Source organism: Podarcis bocagei (genome assembly GCF_964188305.1).
Source record: "Podarcis bocagei genome assembly, chromosome: 17".
NCBI classification, from domain to species: Eukaryota; Metazoa; Chordata; class Lepidosauria; order Squamata; family Lacertidae; genus Podarcis; species Podarcis bocagei.
In genome coordinates this window covers 31,091,078-31,111,737 of record NC_138143.1, presented here as the reverse complement: position 1 = coordinate 31,111,737, position 20,660 = coordinate 31,091,078, and the positions used below count along the sequence as shown (strand labels likewise).

The following is a 20,660-nucleotide window of genomic DNA, read 5'->3' as shown; positions in this document are numbered from 1 at the left end:
TGATGTGTCAGACATACAGAGACAGTCCTATGGGGCCTGGCAGGGTAGGATATAGATCCTTGGCCAATGTGTTTAGCTATCAAACCCACATTTGCTACTGTGGAATATGTGAAAAGGCGCTTAGCCATCCCATCTTACAAAAAAAGAATGGTCACCTCTGAGCTCGTGTTCTTTCTGAAGACAATATTATTATTATTATTATTATTATTATTATTATTATTATTATTATTATTAGCCACTCTGGGCAGCTTCCAACATATACAAAAACTTCCTGATACAGGGCTGCCTTCAGATGTCTTCTAAAGACAGATGTGTTGTATAGTTACTTATCTCCTTGACATTTGATGGGAGGGCATTCCACAGGGTGGGCTCCACTGCTGAGAAGGCCCCCGTCACCTCACTTCTCTCAATGAGGGAATCACCAGAAGGCCCTTGGAGCTGGACCTCAGTGTCTGATTGAACGATGGGTGTGTGTGTGTTTGTGTGTGGAGATGCTCTTTCAGGTATACAAGGCTGAGGCCGTTTAGGGCTTTAAAGATCAGCACCAACATTGTGCTTGGAAATGTACTGGAAGCCAATGTTTCAGAACCAGTATTCATTGACTAATATGCTCTGCTATTATTTTTACGTTCTTAAGGGAGCGCAGGCAAGCAATTTATACCACAGGATGCATTCTTCTATCCGCTTACCTGGGAGTAAGTCCCATGGAACCCAGTGGGACTTACTCAAGAACATAAGAAGAGATCCATAGCTAAGGTGAGAATTGAACAGTGGGGGATCCTAATATTGCATGGTAAGCCACTATAGTAGATCAACAGTTGTGGATTAAACATCCTATTAACCAAAGGAGTGAGAACATGGAGCCAGGCTAACCTTGAGGATGAGCGTCAGGAGCCCAGCGCTCATGAGAAGGGGGATGAGGCTGCTAATGAACCAGCTGAGCCAAAGGGTTCCGTTGTTTAGGCCCATAATCCTCATGGTCTCTTTCAGGCGGGCCTCCTTTTCGTACACAATGCCCTTGACGATCACAGCCACAGAGTAGATCCAAGCCAGAGTCATGAAGAGGGGCATGGAGCCGCTCATGACACGCAAGAATCTGCAGAGGGGAAACCAGAGGAAGGCCAAGACTTGGGGTTATCGTTTATTGGTAACAAGTTTAAGGCAGACCAAAAGAAATACTTCGTCATGCAGTGTGTAATTCACCTTTCAAGATTCGATGGTGGCTGCCTGCCTGCCTGCCTGCCTGCTTACAAAGCTTTTCTAAAGAATGAGAATTTGTCTATGAGTGGCTACCATAATAGCTAAACAGAAAGTCGATGTTCTGAATGCTGGGGAAAACAAGGGGGAGACCATTTCTGCTTGGTTTCAGAGCCATCTGTTCAGCCACTGCTGGAAACAGAATCTAGATTGCCCTCTCCTCCCCCTCCAGCGCTATCTTGGACCCAAGAAGTATGAGCTGCTCTAGGAGGCTAACCTGCCACCATCTTGAAAGCTTTCTCAAAGATGACCCATGGAGGCTTTATAGAGAAGCTTGCCCTCCCCTAGGAAGTGGCATTTTTGATAAAATGTCACCCCTTGAAGAAGACTCCAAACCCCATCATGGAGGTTCTTTCCTGTCACTGCCTCTGCAGTCGGGTGAAGAACCAGCTCACGTTTCTCCAAAATCTGCCACCCTAAAACTCAGGTCCACTCTGACTTAAGCAGAGTCAGCCACGCCAGGGGACCACTCACTCAGAGACTGTCACTTACACATCATCCACATAACAGGGGTAGGGCATCTGCTGAACGTAGACTCCCGTTTTCTTCTCGGAGCCGGTCACAGTACGGATGATCGCCTGCTCTATCACATCCTGCAAGTAAGCAAAGCCTCCCCAGACGTAGCGCATGTCCTCAAAAGGATCAGCCCGAGGACCTGGATCCCAGTACCTATAGCACCAAAGCAAAACAATAGTTGGGTCACAATTCTCACCCCCATTCCTGTTAATCGCGAACCTACCAAGAACTCTTTGAGGACTGCTCACCCGTCCTTAATTTTGTTTGTTCTCTCCACGCTATCGATGTCCATCCTTATCTTGTACTTGACATGTTGCGGCAACTTCACACTGCTAGGAGTGATTTCAGGGAAAACGATGCCTGCCCAAAACCTCCTCTGATCCAGCAGCTCCAGAGACTTGTCGATAAGCCGCACTTCACTAGGCATGGCTTCCAGTTTGTCCAGATTGACACACTGCAACCACGACGGACAAAATGAATCAGAACCTGGGCTGAAGTTTATTTGAGAAGCAAACATTTGCACAAACACTGAAATAAGAAGCATGCACCATTTCTGTCCGATTAAATGCTACAGTGCCAGTGTGGTGTAGCGATCATAGTGTCAAAACTAAGATCAAGAATGGTGGAGTTGACTTTGACTTACATCATCAAGTCGAAATGTAGCTTTCCCCCAAAAGATGTGGGCTCAGCGGACTGGGTACTCTTAGGGACACCTAAGCTCTAGTCCATTTGGCCAGCTAAGGAGGCCCACTGATGACATCTTTTCTGAGAGTGCTCTTCCCCCACCGCCCAAATCCTGAAAAATGGCCTTGTGTATCTCTTAGGACCAGTTTCTCTTCTGCAGTCCATTGCAGAAATTATTCTTTCTGAATCGACTTGGAGAGAGAAAAGGAATAGCCCCAATAATAATGAACAAGATCAAAACACTAGTAAATATGAGACTCACTTCCATGAAGCGGGAAATAGTCAGAACAGCATGGTCAGTTTCATTGAAAGCTTCCCTCCAGGTGCGGGTTGAGCCATTCACCGGATGAACATCCTCCAGGTTCTTTGCCAAGAACAGGGATAGATCTTCTACAGTCCAGCTTGAACCCATTAAGTGGTGTTTCCAAAGGAACTTGTTCTTCAGTAACGTCTGGTGTTAGCAACATAGCGAAAAAACTTAGTGAAATTCAGCATGAAGTAAGAGCAAAGAGTATAAATAGCATTTCACAGATCTATTGCCTGTGTTTGCACAGAACAGCAGGATGAACAAACCAAGAAGCTTTGGCTTCCCATTACACCCAACCCATGGATGGTGGCCTCTTGTTCCCTAACAAACCATGATCAATGGCCAGCCTGAAGCCATTAGTTTGGGGCTAACTTACTAAGGAAGCCACACACCATAGTCCTGGGTTTAGATGGAATGGGAAGCCTAAACTACTTGATTTGTTTGTCACACTTGTACCAGGGGAGGAGTAAGTGATCAGGCAACTGACTAAAGCGTGCTGCTCATCCAAAGTAAACCATGACAAGCCAAGATGTCTGGATTGTCATTGCGAGAGAACACAGTCACTGTCAGTCTTCCCACTTGCAGCTCAATCTCAGGCTTACTGCTACTGGACAAAACCTCTTTCCTACACCTACACTAGAATTCAGATTAGGTGGGAAAGGCTGCTCATTATTTAATGGTGTATTCCACTATTCTGGGCATGCCCAAACTGCTTGTCGCCTAACTTTCAGTTGCCTGGTTATGAGCAATTGGGTGGAATATTGCCTGCGTAAATTTGCAGGCAGTATTTCTGTCCAGTTGCTCACTATGATCACTGAAGGAGGGGCCTGGAAGACCCCTGAGAGGCTAGGCTCCCTCAGGCTTCCTTGTGACAGTGGTCCTGAGTAGGACTCTAGTGACACTACTGCTACACAGGGCATAAACTGAACTGGGTAAGCTGAACATTCACATGATAGCTCAGTTAGCTATCATATGGGACAGCTGCATATTCCTGTATTGCAAGGGGTTGAACTAGATGATTCTAAGGGTCCCTTCCTACTCTACAATTCTAAGATTCTATGATGGTCTTGTTCTGCTCATTGTCAGATCTGAGCCTTCCCTTTCCACAATTTCTATTTTTGGCTCACTAGGCGGCAGCCTTGTACAACATCTCAGCAGGGAAGCGACAGCCGTTGCTGAAAGCAAACAAACAAGGCCCTGTTGAAAACTGGAGAGGGGCAAGGGAAGAAATTTGTTTCAGCTGCTTGGCGATTGTTAAAAGCACTGCCAGCACTGTCTAGAGAGCACAGGCAAAGAGGCAACGAAGCATAAATGGAATATTAACGTCATAACACAGGGTTCCTCCAATGCCATGAAGCCAGAGGGAGCCTCTCTCGCACAGCGAGCTACAGGGCTCTTCAAACGAGTTAGGAACAAATCAGAAACTGGGCATATCAGATTCCCCCCTCCCCTTTTTAAATGCATGTTCCGTATTTATACTGTGTCAAAGAGTTCAGTTAATAAGTTGAGGTGCCATGGTAACCAGGGCCAGCCATTATGCAGTGGGAGGTGCCCCCGTTGGCCAATTTGGGAAGGTATCATCATAAATCAGCAACATGTCTATTTCCCAGCTTATGCTTAGCTCCATGAAGGACAGCCATGGGAGTGGCACCAAAATTTGGGGTCGTATATGTCATATTAGCATGTTTATAGTTTGACCATAGAGAAGAACTTAATGAGGATGGTTTTGGCTCTGTGTTACACATTATGCTTCCCTCTTAACAGCGAAGGGGGAAGACCCGTTCCAAACAGCAGCCCAGGACAACGGGACACACACAAGGAGAGGGAATTTCTGAAAATGTGGGTGAAATGGAAGGTATGCAGAAAAATATTTGAAATTTGCAAATGGAAAGTGAGTAAAACATAGCAAAATCAACAACTGCACATGAATACTGTCCTAATGCTTCCATAGAACTCTGGCAGGATTAGGGTTGCCATATTTCAGAAAGTGAAAATCCAGACAAAAAAGTTGTTTTGAGCACTCCCCTGCTGTACAGCACTGAAGATTTTGGTCCCTAACACTCTGACACAGTCCACAGGCACACGCCCTGTTGAAACATCGAAACAAGTCACAACATCATGTTGCAACACCCACTTGTTTTCCTTCTGATTAATCTGTGCAGAAATGGGAAAGGGAGGGAGCCATAAAAAAAAAGACCACCATCCGGCTGGGCGGAAAGGTCATCCACCAGAGAACCTGGCTTGCATCCTCTCCGGGACATCACAGAGCACACTTTGTGTTCTTGTGAACTCTAAACAAAAAGTCTGTCTTTAGAGAATGCTACCACCTGAACATCTCTCCCACTGTCACAACTGACCATATGTGCTGCTGCAAAATGTATCTGCTGAGGGAGCTGGCCAGACACTTCTTGTTTTCTGGCAGCAGGTACACAGGCAGCAATGAGGTGTTCTCCTCACACGTGACAGTCCCTACAGTTTCTCTGTTTTCTCATAGAAGTTGTGGATGAGTCAGGCTCCATAAGAAAGCAGTGGATTTAACAAAAGAGTTATGTGGTCGATCTGGATCTCAACAGGTTATTAGGCTTCCAGGGTGAGTATCTTTGATTAATGGGACATCCTGAGCTTTAGGTCACTGGTAGGACAGTTTTCTTCTCTCTCTTCCTAGTAAGCTTCATGGCTTGAGAAGGAATTTCAACCCCCCAGCAATGCAAACTACATCACACTGGCTCTCCAATAGCAAATAGCACACTGACCTTGTATTGGAATTTTTTAAAGGCAATATTACAATACAAGAAAGGTTGAAATGAATTATTGTTGCCATTCCAAATAGTTATTTAAATGCAATGCTTGTTTTTCACACATCTGGATAGAGCCAGTATGACCTGCATCGGTTTCCTCTGTTAAAACGGGTGAGGTAATATTTAATCACATTCGTCTCTAGTTCAGCGCCCCATGTAATGTGATTATGGCAGAACTCAACATAACAGTGTGTGAAGCCTGCCTGTACTTGAATAGCCCCTCGTTTCACATTCATTATGGGCCATGTCCTTGGCAGGTGAACACACACAGAAGCCTGTGGAAGGGAGGATGCAGGCCTGATTTATATGCTGGCCAGAATCTGCCTGAGTTGTGCACAACAAATCAGCCAACCTGGCAGTTGGGGAAATCACAGAGAGGAGAGTTATTGTCTAGAAGGAATCACCTTCCTGCCGAATCTCAGGTTAGAGTCACATTGCACAGACAAGGAGGCCCTGCCCAAGCAAGCTTGTCAGAAGAAATGAGGTACTACATAGACATGCACACACTCGCTCGAGGCCAAAGCGCCAATCACGATACCAAAGTAAACAGATTAAAATCACTTCTTGTAAACTGGTCTCCCAAGAAATATCCAATGTTATCTGAGGAGCGAGAAGTTATGGCATACTGACCCGAACTAGATCCATTTCTTGGCTTTCCTCCATGAACACTTTTATCTTTGGTTTTATCTCCTCCCACATCCCTCCGAGATCACGGAAGACACTCAGCTCCTGGAACGTCTTGTTTACCTGCCAGGATAGTGAAAGGGTCAAAGGTGACATCAAAAAGGTGACAACCAGGGACAGAAATTCGTGGGGCCCCCCCCCGATGATTAAGTTGTTTATGTAGGCAACAACAGCGGCTAGGGTTCTCTATGCACAAAAATGGAAAAAGTAATTCCCACCAAAGAAGAATGGATAAGTAAGGTGAGGAACTATGCTGAACTGGCAAAGTTAACAGCCAAAATAAGAGAACCTAACAATGTTTGCTTTCTGGAAGAATAATATTGATGTTATGGTATAAGAGTTTGAAGGCAGCGTGTAGCAGAGGGGGAGAAATAAAAACACCATGGAAAATGGGGTGGAAAGTCGGAAAAAATATAAATTTATTATTTATGTTAAATTTTCGAAAATTTATTTTAAAAAACCAAAAAGGTGACAACCTGCAGAACAGGCTAAAAAGAGTGGCTCTCCCTGACTTCTGCCCTAAGAAGAAGCAGTGTTGGCTTTATCGTTCAGTATCAACAGCCCTTGATTCAATTCTGGACCTTAGAACCCAGTTGCAACATCTCCCCCACCCCACCCCCATCAGTCAAGCAGTTTATTAAGTCTTCCTCCCCTCTTCTGCCCCTTCAGCTTTGCAACATCAAAGGATCAAGCACTGCAGTGCTTGAACATAAAACCTAGCTGTTCTTGAGCATCTGCCTGGGTCAGCAAATGTAGCATGTGAGCGAGGACCTTACGAATGTTAAAGCAGAATTGCATAAATGAGCAGAACGTTCCAGTACAGCATATCAGCACAGAATCTGCCAGAGTTACAATGGCACAGGATTCAGCAAGGCCTTCAGCAATGTCTTCTTATGGACAAGAAGTGCTGTGCAAACCACGTTTCCCGAAAAGGGAGAAAAAATGCCCAAGAATATAATGTATACACTTAAAAAGCATGGCTGCACACATGACCCTATCTTATACTGAGCCGAGTTATTGCTTCATTTAACCCAGTATTGTCACTGGAAGTTCTTTAAGGCTAAGCAAAAATGCCATCTTCTAAATCTGCCATTCCACTTCCAGTCAATTTGAAGGGGTATTTGAGTGTTTTGGGGGAAGGATTTAAAGTCTTCAAAATGTTAGCAAATACAATGGCAGAGTTCCAGTTACAGATAGGTAGCCGTGTTGGTCTGCCATAGTCAAAATTAAAAAATTCCTTCCAGTAGCACCTTAAAGACCAACTAAGTTAGTTCTTGGTATGAGCTTTTTGTGTGCAGGTATCTGAAGAAGTGTGCATGCACATGAAAGCTCATACCAAGAACTAACTTAGTTGGTCTTTAAGGTGCTACTGGAAGGAATTTTTTTATTTTGACAATGGCAGAGGTTTCTTCTCTCTCTGTCTCTCTCTCTCTCTCTCTGTCTCTCTCTGTCTCTGCAGTCCAGCTGCAGGAGCAGAGGTCTCTGCAATGGTTGTTTGGCTTCCTGGCCAGCTCACAGATCCACCCACCCCAACAGTCACAAGGACAGAGAGCAGGGCAGGGGCTTCAGGGACATCAGCAAACTGGTTAGCCGGACATGAGTCCATTCAGAAGAACCAGGAAGCGGACACAGCCTCTAGTTCTTATATAAGCTGCCAGTAAGAGTTGAATCATTGTTGGAAGGAAAACCTCATTGGTGCTCCAAGCTCCAGAATACAGCCTCCTCCAGACTGGGAAAATGCGACCAAGTGCAAACTATGCGGCAAGTGGCAAGTCCGCTTTGACCCCCTACTCCAGCGATTCCCAACCTGTGGGTCCCCAGATGTTGTTAGACTACAACTCAAATCATCCCTGAGCTCTGGCCTTGCTAGCTAGGGGTGATGGGAGTTGTAGTTCATCTGGGGACACACAGGTTGAGAAAGGCTGCCCTACTCACTATTTTCAGTTCCCTCTTGTGCATTTGCTGCAGGAGCCCCGACAGCAGCTGTACAAAGCAAGCCCCCCCTTCCTTTGAACGATGTGGAATTGGGATCTTACCTCAGACATGACTGCCCTTGTCGCTGGTGTGTCAGGGGTGTACAAGACCTTCCCCATAAGCAAAGGTTTCAGAGCTCTCCATATGATTCTGGAAAGCGGGCTGGACTCCAGCTTCTTCATGAGGTCATTGCAGTAGGGTGCTTTAAAAGAGTTTAAAAGAAGAAGAAGAGAAGAAGAAGAGTTTGGATTTGATATCCCGCTTTATCACTACCCGAAGGAGTCTCAAAGTGGCTAACATTCTCCTTTCCCTTCCTCCCCCACAACAAACACTCTGTGAGGTGAGTAGGGCTGAGAGACTTCAGAGAAGTGTGACTAGCCCAAGGTCACCCAGCAGCTGCATGTGGAGGAGTGGGGAAGCAAACCCGGTTCCCCAGATTATGAGACTACCGCTCTTAACCACTATACCACACTGGCTCCTATGGGAGATGAGCTAGGTGCACAGTATCTTTCTCACCTTAATCCTAGACAGCACACCCAGTATAGACAAGTGCTATCCACCCATCATCATACTGTAGCTTCCTGCATCTTTGAAAATAGAAAAGGACTGCAATCCAAATGATCTGCCCAAAATTAATAAGCATGCACCGGGTTCCACTTACTTGTGTAGTTGTCATAGAAATCGGCAGCATCTTCGTCAGTGTTGTTGCCTCCAAACAAAGCTTTGTAGTTGCTGTCTTCATACCAGTTGAGAGACTTGATCTGCAATCCCCCTCCCTCAGGATGTCCACAAACTATTCGGGATACCGCTTGGTAAATTTCGGTAGAAGAACTTGTGCTGTTCACATTGGTTAGGAACACCACCTCCTGCCGCATGTCGCTCCAGCTTTTCATGCTCCCGAGCTTTAGTTCAAAAGGGGAGGGGAAAAAATAGGGGTTCACCTACAGATCAAAGCTCGATCCATTTTCCTGTAAAACTGTTAACAAATATTACACCAAAGATCAATTGGTTCAAAAGCATCCCGAACAAACCTTAAGATTTCCTATTGTGTCCAATGAACAGAAACTGCTTGCCTACCAGTTGCTATTTGTGCAAACTGCTTGCATTCCATTGAATTCCCCGCCATTCCATGGAAGGCGTGGAATGTATTCTTCTTGGGGAGCAAAATCCATTCATTCTCTCACCCCAGAAGAGTCACCTTCCTTTCAGGTAGAGTGTATGAAGACAGGATATCAACAGGCCAAACTAATGAGCAAGCTGTTCTCTCCAGTTTCTAAGGACTAATTTTCTTGGGGTTATGTCTGTCTATAATTTGGACCCAACTTTAGTTAAAGGCCACTGGAGTATTCCCAGTTTGATTTCGCCAGCAAACAGAATGTGTGAGCCTGAACTAGCTCCATTATTTTTAATCGCAAGCAATGGTATTTTTTGAATCATAGTCAATACAGCAGAAGATGAACTTCTACTGAACAATTAAAAAAAAGGAGCTTCTACATTGTACGGTGCATATCCAAATATCTGGAAAGGAATTTGCAACTCATGTTATGTTAGGAGAGCATTTCATGAGGACAATGATGAAGTCACACGTCCAGGGGGAAAAGAATCATTGGAGCCACTGGGTAGTATTCAACTAATTTTTAATCATCGTAGTCCCATTGACTAAGTTAGGCCCATTAATTTTAATGGGTCTACTCTGACCCATTGGCAGGGAAAGAAATCCTATGAAATTAGATCTTTAAGTATTGCAGCAGCCAAATGTAACCCACAACTCCCTTTGTTTTATTTGTATCCTACTCTCTTCCTCCAGGAAACTCTTGGCTAATCCATTTTATCCTCAGGACCTTCCTATGAGATGGCGCAGGATGAGAAAGGAGGCTCCTATTGCTGAAATTGCTGGAATTCAATTCCAGGACCTCTCAGGTGCCACTGCCATTCTAAGAGGGAGGTGTTCACGGTGAGTTCTGGCACCTCTTTTTCCAGAAAAATAGCACTGGTTATATGACACTATAGTTAGGCTTTCCGTGTCCTAAACTCTGCTTCGTTCCTCTTTCCTTTAAGGCTTATACGCCACTGCTCAAAAATCACATGGGCATGACATGAAGTCGAAGAACATTCAGGCGTCCTGATAGTTCTGACATCCCAATTGTCGTGATCTGCCACCTAAATTTAAAAAGGAAGAGAAATAGCCACGGTCTTTCCAGAGAACTGACATAAGAGTGACTGTACAAGACGTGACAGGAACATTCTAGAGAAAAGTGTGTGAAGTTCTTGCACTGCTTGACACTCAAGGCAGTGGGTTTATAATGGTATAGTTCAAAAACAGGAGAAGGGAGAAAGGAGGGGAAAATAAACTCAGACACTAGTTCTTAGGTATAACTTTCTTATGACAAGAAGTCACACATGCTGAAATTCCCATTTTTGCACAACTACTAAAGGCGAAGATGCCTGTCCTTTTTTATCTAGGCATTTTACTGGGGGGGGGGAAGAGGGAGCAAGAGAAAGAGAGAGAATATGAACAACAGTGTGCAGTAGCATACAGTACAGTGGTACCTCGGGTTACATACGCTTCAGGTTACAGACTCAGCTAACCCAGAAATAGTGCTTCAGGTTAAGAACTTTGCTTCAGGTTGAGAACAGAAATCGTGCTCTGGCGGCCCGGTGGCAGCAGGAGGCCCCATTAGCTAAAATGTTGCTTCAGGTTAAGAACAGTTTCAGGTTAAGTACAGACCTCCGGAACGAATTAAGTACTTAACCCGAGGTACCACTGTATTAGGAAGCTGAAAGGGAGTTCCCCATGATTGTTTGCCGCTATCCATTCTGACTGCTACAGTCACCCACAGACTTCTGAACACAGGAAGTCCAGTTCACAGGCTGCTGTGCAAGCCAGATTTAAGAGCTCCGCCAATGGCACAAAACTCAACGGTTTCTAAACATCAGCGTTTCCTGAAGAAAGAATTTCAGAACAACTTTTACTGCAATAAAAGCCTCACGAGATAGGTTCGGAACAAGCCGCCTCTTCCCAGCTGCCCAGTTTTACATCCAATCCAATTTCATATGGACTTGTCTGGTTATGGCTGCCACCTGTCCATGTTTTTTTGTTTTTTATATAGCTAAGCTGCAACCATTCAAAGTACAGTGGTTAAAATTTGCATACATTTAAATAGATTAGTAAATGCATATCAGTGGCGTCTGGAAACTTGGTTGCCCTGCACTGCCCCTCCCCCCCCCCAGACAGATGGCAGCCGTACTAACACAACACTAACCTAGGGAGAGAAAAAATGCTGGACTTAATGTCTCTATTCCTATACATACTTATCAGAGAGGATTTAGCGAGCCATGACATTAAAAAGCAAATTTTGGTCATGCAGTTCAGAGCGGTTTTCATGCAAAGCCTCCAAGCTGTCTTTGTTTTGAAGTTGAATAGGACAGCAAGAAAAGGTACTGACTGCTGTTTGGGAAGACTGCCAAAGAAAAGTCACATTCCTCAGCTATCCAGCCACATCAGCAAAGAGAATATCACATGGTTTTGATTTCTGGGTTTTTTTTTAACTCCACACCAAAAGAAGAGAGAGAAAAGGAGAAAGAATGAAACATCATCGATGCTCAAATGATGCAACAGGAAACAGCTGTAACCAGAAACTCGTAGGCAAACTTTTAGGATAGTTAAAACTGGCTGCAGTTTTATCTTGGTTCCAACCAGATTTTTCTGCTAATTTCCATTTGCCAGCCAAAAAGAACACAGCAGGTTCTATAACTCAACAGAGGGCAATCTACTCCTAGGAAACAAAGTGCTTGAAGCAACAGGGGAAAGGGGGTGGGATATTGCCCCCACTCCTCTGCAGGAGTACAGTTCTTAACAACCTCGAGTGACCTCACCGCAGCTCCGCAGAGAGGTTATTATAGTTCAGGGAGGAAAAGCTTCAGGAACAGTAAGAGAGAAAGAACAATAGGTGTAGCTGAATCTCCACCCCTCGTTACTTGTTTAAAATGGCAACTTTCAAACTTGAGGAGAAAACGTTTTGAGAATGGCAAAAAGCAGCAGCAACAACAAAAAGCACTTTGCAGAAAAGGTTAGGCGGAAGAAAAGAGGCAGCTCGTTTGCTCAGGAAAGAACCCACGGCATAACTTCATTTATTCAAAGGGCTTGGAAAGGGAGCTCCAAGCTCCCAAGCCAAAACAATGAACCCGAATTTCCAAAGAAACCATCCACTATCAAAAGCAGTTTCGACAAGGAAGTTCAGATCCGCTGTCTCTTTGGCTGGGTACACACCAGAGTACCAATGCGCATCTGGGTTGCGCAGATCTGGTTCTTCCATGTGCACTTCTGTGCACTACTGAGCACATTCCATTGACCTCAGTATTTCCTGCCCACACTAGTGGACAGGCTTGATAGGATGAATTCACATTGTGTACTGTTATCTCCTCCCGGCAGTTAGTATTCTCCCATCCTCCCAGAGTTCTGGAAACTTGAGGCCCATTGTGGGCATGTGCGCAGATACTTGTTCACCTATGTGCACAGCCAATTTTTAATTTCATTCTTGAGCTACAAGTTTGACGATATACCAGGCTTGTACAAAGCAGCTGGTTACAAACAACAACAACATGCATGCATGTGTGTGTGTGTATCAGAACCAGTCCCACTAGCAGCCCACTTTACATCGTTTCCCCCCTTTTATAACATCTGCAGATCAGGAAGATCCAAATTAATTGGGGGGGGGGTAGGTAAAGGGTAAAGGACCCCTGGACGGTTAAGTCCAGTCAAAGGTGACTATAGGGTTGCGGCGCTCATCTCGCTTTCAGGCCGAGGGAGCCGGTGTTTGTCCACAGACAGCTTTCCGGGTCATGTGGCCAGCAGGACCAAACTGTTTCTATTGCAACAGAACACTGTGACGGAAACCAGAGCACACGGAAACGCTGTTTACCTTCCTGCCACAATGGTACCTATTTATCTACTTGCACTGGTGTGCTTACGAACTGCTAGGTTGGCAGGAGCTGGGAGAGAGCAACAGGAGCACACTCCGTCGCGAGGATTCGAACTGCCAACCTTCTGATCGGCAAGCCCGAGAGGGTCAATGGTTTAGACCACAGCGCCACTCGCATGTGGCATGCCACTTAGATGAGAGCAATGCCATGTGGACAAGGTGACAAACGTGCATACCTAGGATGCATCGAAAGCACTTTAAACTGTTGTGTGTGAGTTAAACTGAACTTCCAGTGTTTCTGTGTCCAAAATGCATACATATCAGAATGCTTCCATGGAGTGGTGTCGCAATCGCGGCGCGGATGTGGAGCATCCTCCATTCGTGGCTGCAGCTCTGAGCAGAGGATCTCAGCACCATCTGTACAGCGTTGGAGCAGTGCCGGCAGCAACAAACTGCTATACAGCGCATGTGCAGCATCACTACGTACAGCGCATGTGTGCGATGCCGCACATGCGTTGTACTTAGCGGTTTGCCATGGCTGTAGCGGCGACGGAGGGATCCTGGCACCATCTGTACGGCACTGGAGCGGCACCGGCAGCAAACTGCTATACAGCGCATGTGCAGCATTGCTACGTACAGCGCATGCGTCGTACGTAGCGACACCACATGTGCACCCTACATAGCGACGCCCGCCCCAGGTGTCACGAAGCCTTCCTTTGCCCCTGCTTCCGTGTGGCCACAACAGGGTGGGGAGAGCTGAACTGCTTCTTCTTCTAATGGCTCCTCCTGGGCTCCCTCCACCACAAGGAAGGGCAGCATGCACCTGGCCCTGGCAGACGTAGCGTGCATGGCACAAATTGGAGATGGGAAGCAATCTTTGTTTAAAGAGCCAGGTTAATGGCTTGATGCATTTGTGATGTCCTGCAGAGCAGAAACCTCTGCCCAGAGGCAGCCGAAATGCGCTCACAGGCTTCACCGAGCTGCCCAGGATTCAGAGTGATTTGGATACCTCAACTGGGAACATCACTGTATCAGTGATCTGAGGCACGAGACAAAAGGCACAGCCTACCTCCCTAAGGAGCTTCCCGAGGCTCTCCATGAAAGTCTCCGTGGTTTCCTTGAGATCCTGAAGAGTGGAGTTGGAGGAGATTCCTTTCTGGAACGACAAATGGGGATTTAGTTTTAGAAGAATCTTATTTGCAACACAGCAGATAGGAATCAGCATCATCATTTGCATTTAGTACTCAGAGGAGGATGAATAGTGGCATTTTCTATCAGCAAGGGCATCTCTCATGCGTGTAGTTCAAGGATCACAAGCGAAGCCAGCACTCACTCAAAAAAGGATGCCATTTGGCAAGAGAAGGAAGGCACCCCCCTCCTTCCTCCTGTGTTTCTGAAAATTCCTCATGAGAACCAGCATCTCTGGCCGTCTCACTTCCCATTATTACCGCTCTAAACAATTACATTAAATGGGCCTGGGCATTAGCTAAGCAAGCGGAAAGCACAAATCCATTTGTTTCAAGAAACTCTGGCTGCTTACACTGCACTGAAAACACTACCACAATTACTGTGGGACATAAAAAATAAATTAATCACAACAAATGCCTGCAAGATACACATTTTGGCAATGTGCCTCAGATTGGGCCTTTGCACCTCAATCGTTAATCAATTCCATCAAGGACATATGAAATGGAGCCCCCAGGATATGACAGTCAGCCAAAGTTACTTCACCCTCGGGACATCACGTTATTGTGCAGGCTTGTCCACACGTGTGAAAAGTCCTGTGCCTGGAAAGCACAGATTTGAGAGGTTTTACACTTGCCCTGTGCTTCCTAGGCAGGGTCCAAGTGGTTTTCTATTTGCCCTGCCACTTTCCCTGGGGAAAACCCACTCTTTAGCACTAAATGGGAGCACGTGTCAATCCACGGAAAACCCATTTGACATTTGCTCTGACTCAATGGTAAAAAGCAGGTTTCCTAGGGGTCAAGTTGTGGGGCAAGCAGAACTGTGGAAGCTCTGTGTCTCGTATTTTCATTTTGGAAAGGAAGGAAGGAAGGAAGGAAGGAAGGAAGGAAGGAAGGAAGGAAGGAAGGAAGGAAGGAAGGAAGGAAGGACACCATATTTAATGGCTTGATTCAGGTTACACAGCATGAGTTTTGGCACATATTTTTCCCATTTGCTCAGCTACAAGGACAAAGACACCTATGTATACTATAGCATGTGAGTTACAATACAGATGACACCTAGGAACAGAAGAAGCTCATACTGAGTCAGATCATTGGCCCATCTGGTTCACTATTGTAGAGTTGAAGCTAATTGGCCACAGCTCTCCAGGGTTTCAGAAATAAGCCACCTCCCCTAGCTCTACCTTTGAGATTTATGCGTCCACTGGCTTCCCACCACTCCGAAAACATTGTATCACCTGATAGCACCACAGAGCTTATTAAAACTTAATTGCCATTGGCATTACAGAGCCACATAGCTCTATTTTCCAGCACCAAAACATAAATTGTTGATAAAATAATTGTTTTAAAAGAAATTAGAACCCATGAAAACTCAATTAAATTTGTGTTTCTCCAGAGCTTCAGAGCTAGCTGCCTGCCATGGTGCCATCTTCACCTCTTAACTCTACCTGGAGATGGTTGCAGTTTGTACCAATGACCATCTGCATGTGTTGGGTGTTCAGCCTTTATTTCCAGCTGGTATTATTCAGTGTTTCTTTCATGCTACGGGAACACTAAAATGTCACCCAAATAATTTAGAAAACATGCAGACAACACAAGGGCTTTCAGAACTGCTCCAAGTTCCTTTGTGGCCTCTGAATGAAGCATGAATCACAACCATCACAGTCATCTGAAACAGCCGCCCACACAATATAATAAAAGACTGGGTCAAGATTATTCATGAGATATATCCCTCCAGCCTTTTTTAATCATTCATAGTTCGTCACACCCTAACGGCCTACCTTACTGGTTTATGAACATATGATTATTATTATTATCATCATACGTTTATTTGGAGATGACAGCTTTCCTTCCATTCCAGAGCTGGCCTGAATCATTTTTGTGCCTGCACAAAAGCTAATCAGGTTGCGAGTTCAATCTTATTTCAACACTGCTGATCAGACAGTACCTTCCAATGCACTTAGGGCACCAGGATAGATTGAGAATAGAGGGCAAGTCATGTAACACAACACAGCAATATTTGCTCTCCAGTCTTTTTACATCTACCACCTGAGGCAGTAGTCTGCCCACTTAAGCTTTCGCTAGAAGAGGAAAGGTATCACCAAATGTGGAGGATTAAGAAATGGACACAGATTTGCATAACATTTCTATATGGGAACTCATATGCATAGAAGCAAACGCAGACATAATTGCTAATATTTAAATAGAAATACAGTGGTACCTTGGGTTACAAACGGTTCGAGTCACAAACACTTTGGGTTACAAACACTTTGGGTTACAAACTCCGCTAACCCGGAAGTAGTACCTCAGGTTGAGAACTTTGCCCCAGGATGAGAACGGAAATTGTGTGGTGGCAGCAGGAGGCCCCATTAGCTAAAGTGGTACCTCAGGTTAAGAATGGACCTCTGGAATGAATCAAGTTCCTAAGCCGAGGTACAATACATCTATCTCACCATCGTATGGAAGGCTGTGACCAGGTGACATGTTTGCCTGCCCAGTTTGCTGTTGGAATAGCAACTGCTGAAGGGCATCATCCAAGGCCCCTGCTCTCCCTTCTTAGGGTCCAGCCCCTTTAAACCATACTTGGACCTAACAGCCCTTCAAATAGGACCTTCAAACAGAGGACCGACCTCTCTAAAGTAAGACACATGGCCACTGCCTCATTCTGCATAATGGATACTCCTGGCCTGTTCTTCATAATTTTAGAAATCTCCTTATGTCCTGTTCATGTATCTAAATAAGCAGTATCTAGAGGTGAGGGGCAGGTGAATATTATATACTTTAAATAGTGAGAAGGCTTGGAATATCATTGGGGGAGTTATTTGTTTTGTTGCTATGTTATGTATTTTTGTGGTTTTTATATTGTAAATCACCCTGTGGTGCTTGGATGAAGAGCAGTATAGAAATAACAAATAACAACAACAATATCATCATCATTGTTCACTGTCCCTGTTACTTAGAACAAGCCGAGAGCCACCTAGGTTTGGGTAGGGAAGCTTGACCCATGGGACACAAGTGTCTGGGTCTGGCTTGGCAATGCATGATGGATTTTAATTGTAGTGACTTTGGGAGTCAACCTTAGCTGAAAAGAAGGGAATAAATGAATTAATAAGCAAAAGCTCATATAAATCACTACCACCGTCTATTCCTAAACCCATACTCCCACCAGCATATGTACTGGTCCTGGCAATAAAGTAATGGGAAGTGACTGCTAACATCTCATGACTGAGGGTAGTTTTCCACTCATGTGTTTGGTAAAGCGTAGCTCATGATGGATAGTGGGCCATTGGTCTGACTCATCAAAGCTGTTCTTCCTGTGTCTCCTTTCCCCTCCCTTTTATTCTAGGTTCCTGAACCATAATTTTATTTATTTACGATGCTTATAATCCTACATTTCCTTAGAAAGTACAGAGAAGTTTAAGTAAGACTCCCCAAGGTCTCCCACTGATCAACCTCAAATCTTCTTAGCTTCAACAGTGTCAGGCATGAGACAAACACACAGACGTCATTCACATTTCCCATGGCACTGGTTTCCCAATAAATAATATTGCTGACTTGCAACATCAGGAGATTTCCCTAAGTTTCTTTTACTGATCAGAAAGTAGCTTTTCATTTAGCTGCAAACGGAAGCTCAGCTTGTTTAATTTCTGGCTTCTAGCTCTGCTCCTAAATTTGCACTATGATTTATAGAAAAGGGTTTATATTCACCACATTAAATCCAAGCCTTTCATTCGGAAAGTTAAGCAAGTTACAATACATATATCGAAAACATTTCCAAGCATTGCAATATAACAAACAACTACTTAATTCAATTAAGCACTATTATCGCCATACAGAAAAAAACCCAAGAAAATGTTCCGTCCCTTGAGTCTAGTGCAATGAGATTCCTGCATAATCGTGTCAAACATTAACATTTTTCTTAGATGTCCTTCTCCGAGATCCCATGTCACCTGAAGCCAGACAGGTACCACAACCGAAAAGACCCTGCCTTTGGAAATCTCTCCCTAGAAGGGCTAGCTAAGCAAGATTTCTTTCTGGTCACGGTCCTTAGGAGTCTAAAATTTAGGCTGATTGGTTTTCAATGAGCTGGAATTTTATTAGCTTTCATCATTCACTGTCTGGCTTGCTGCCTTATTATACTACAGCGGCTCTCAGTTACCCTTAGGCTGGAGAAAAGGTGATAAGCAAGCAAGCAAATGACAAGGAAAAATATAAGAGTCCAAGCAGTTTAGTGAAAAACAATAACAGTTTAAAAAGAGCTGACCTTTACATTCCAGACAGAGCAGAAATATGACTCCAGTGTCAGATATCCTATGCTTTTGGCGAGGCGAATAGCCAAACAACTGAGGCTTAATTCTGTATTCCCCAAGATATATCAAAACTAAAAAGGGCTTTTGCTTTGCACTTAGCCAGGCATTCACATGCTGGCCCATAAGAGTGTTGCTTTCTGTTGCTCCCATCATTTCTGAACATCTCGCTCCCACTTTAGCTTTTTAACATAGCTTTATAGCTAAGGAAAGTAACAGCTCCTGCAGGAAGCAAGTTGCCCCTTTAACATGCAGCTCTATTTGAATAGGCGGTGAAAAAAATCTGATGGACCTAGTCGCGCCATTTCATAGGCTGCTTAAGAAAAGTTAAGCCTGTCAGTCCTTTGGGAGCAGGGATTAGTCTGTTTTGCTTATGTTGCCATTGATGACACTGAATAAATAAATAGCAACACAACCTTATTATGCTAAATTGGGAACTGGTGCAAATGTAACCCTGGCTCCCCCCAAACCATGGTTTACAGATCTGAAGCTAGTCTCAGAGATCTGAAATCTATCCCCCTCCCTCTTCCATTTTCTGAAGCGAATAACTCCTCCATTCTTCTATCAGTATTAACTAAGGTTTCAAGTTACAGCTGGACATATGCTAACCAGGTTCCCTCATAAATATGATTTGCAAACACACTTCGAATCAAGGTTTCAAACTCTAGTTATGATGGGGCCATGGTTACTATAAAACTGGCTAACATCAAAACACATGTCATTCTAAACCATAGCAAATGCCAATAAAGGAAGGAAGGAGGGGAAAGGGATATGTATCCCAAAGACTGGCTCCTGGTTTTCAAACCATGGGTTACAGGGATGCCTAGACCACACCTAAATACAGTGGTACCTCGGGTTACATATGCTTCAGGTTACATACGCTTCAGGTTACAGACTCCGCTAACCCAGAAATAGTGCTTCAGGTTAAGAACTTTGCTTCAGGATGAGAACAGAAATCGTTCTCCGGCGTCACGGCAGCAGCAGGAGGCCCCATTAGCTAAAGTGGTGCTTCAGGTTAAGAACAGTTTCAGGTTAAGTACGGACCTCCGGAACGAATTAAGTACTTAACCCGAGGTACCACTGTATTTAGCTTTAGATACTAAGACCACAGAAGTAGAAAATTTTGACCTTTGGACTCTCTCCCTTTTTTTTGCAGAGATAATGAATCGCACAGTGATTTGAAATAACCAGTCGAATCTTTGGCCACAGGTCTCCTGCAATCCAGGTGTAATGATAAATGTAATGTGGAAAGGGTTGTTTGCGTTTTGTTTTGTAACATAGTACGCTATATTATGTGAACAACGATATTCTGCTGATTTAAAAACTTGCACTATACCTTGGTGAATACAATTCAAAATACTCAAGCCAACACACTCACCATAAATGGCTTCAGGACATCTAGATTGTCCTGAAACACTCTCTCTGCGGCAGAAAGCTTTTCCTTAGGAATGGAGCAAATCAAGGCACTGCTGAGAACATCCACCACTGGGTTTTGGATGTTGACAAACTTTGACAGCTTGGTTGAATTGCAAAGGTCTTTCACACTTATCCGGTAGCCAGATGTAATGACCTAGAAACATGTACCATAGGTTATAAATCTATAAATCACTCCTGAGACTCGAGCTAAATCATCTTTTCCACATCACATTCACAATTCATGACATTCAAATGGAGAATTGTAGACTTTCTTCCCAAGTGGTGTTCATTGACAGTATACGCTACTTACCTGTTGGAGGTTAACTTCGGCATTCAGGATTTCGTCTACAACAAACTTTGGTAGGGAAGCATTGTGATGGAGAAAGTCAGAGAAGGTCTCATTGTCAACCAGGAAATCCCGGACTTTCACACCTGCCAGGTAACAAGAAAACCATTTTTTCAAAATTCAAAACAAATCGAAACTCAGAGAGGGTATGTCAGTATTACAGCATCAAACACACTTCAGCTATCATTCACTTTCCCCTTTGAAGGCTATAATTTGGATGGAATTGGGGGAGTGAGAGGCTAGGAATTGTCCAATAGAAAATTAT

At 44.4% G+C, this 20,660-nt stretch overlaps 1 protein-coding gene and 1 long non-coding RNA gene across 2 annotated transcripts in view; one reads left to right on the top strand and one right to left on the bottom strand.

Moving 5' to 3' along the window:
* Positions 1-20,660, top strand: part of LOC308577017 — a 243,969-nt gene that overhangs the window by 3,851 nt on the left and 219,458 nt on the right. The gene's annotated exons all lie outside the window — the stretch shown is intronic.
* Positions 1-20,660, bottom strand: part of ABCA1 (ATP binding cassette subfamily A member 1) — a 111,278-nt gene that overhangs the window by 39,868 nt on the left and 50,750 nt on the right. The window contains exons 6-15 of the mRNA XM_081175998.1: positions 20,360-20,481; positions 20,012-20,203; positions 14,212-14,298; positions 8,882-9,122; positions 8,283-8,422; positions 6,193-6,309; positions 2,720-2,908; positions 2,022-2,227; positions 1,750-1,926; positions 874-1,096 (exon numbers count right to left, since the gene is read on the bottom strand). Coding sequence (XP_081032124.1) covers positions 874-1,096; positions 1,750-1,926; positions 2,022-2,227; positions 2,720-2,908; positions 6,193-6,309; positions 8,283-8,422; positions 8,882-9,122; positions 14,212-14,298; positions 20,012-20,203; positions 20,360-20,481 — 1,694 coding nt within the window. The remainder of the gene's footprint in view (positions 1-873; positions 1,097-1,749; positions 1,927-2,021; positions 2,228-2,719; positions 2,909-6,192; positions 6,310-8,282; positions 8,423-8,881; positions 9,123-14,211; positions 14,299-20,011; positions 20,204-20,359; positions 20,482-20,660) is intronic.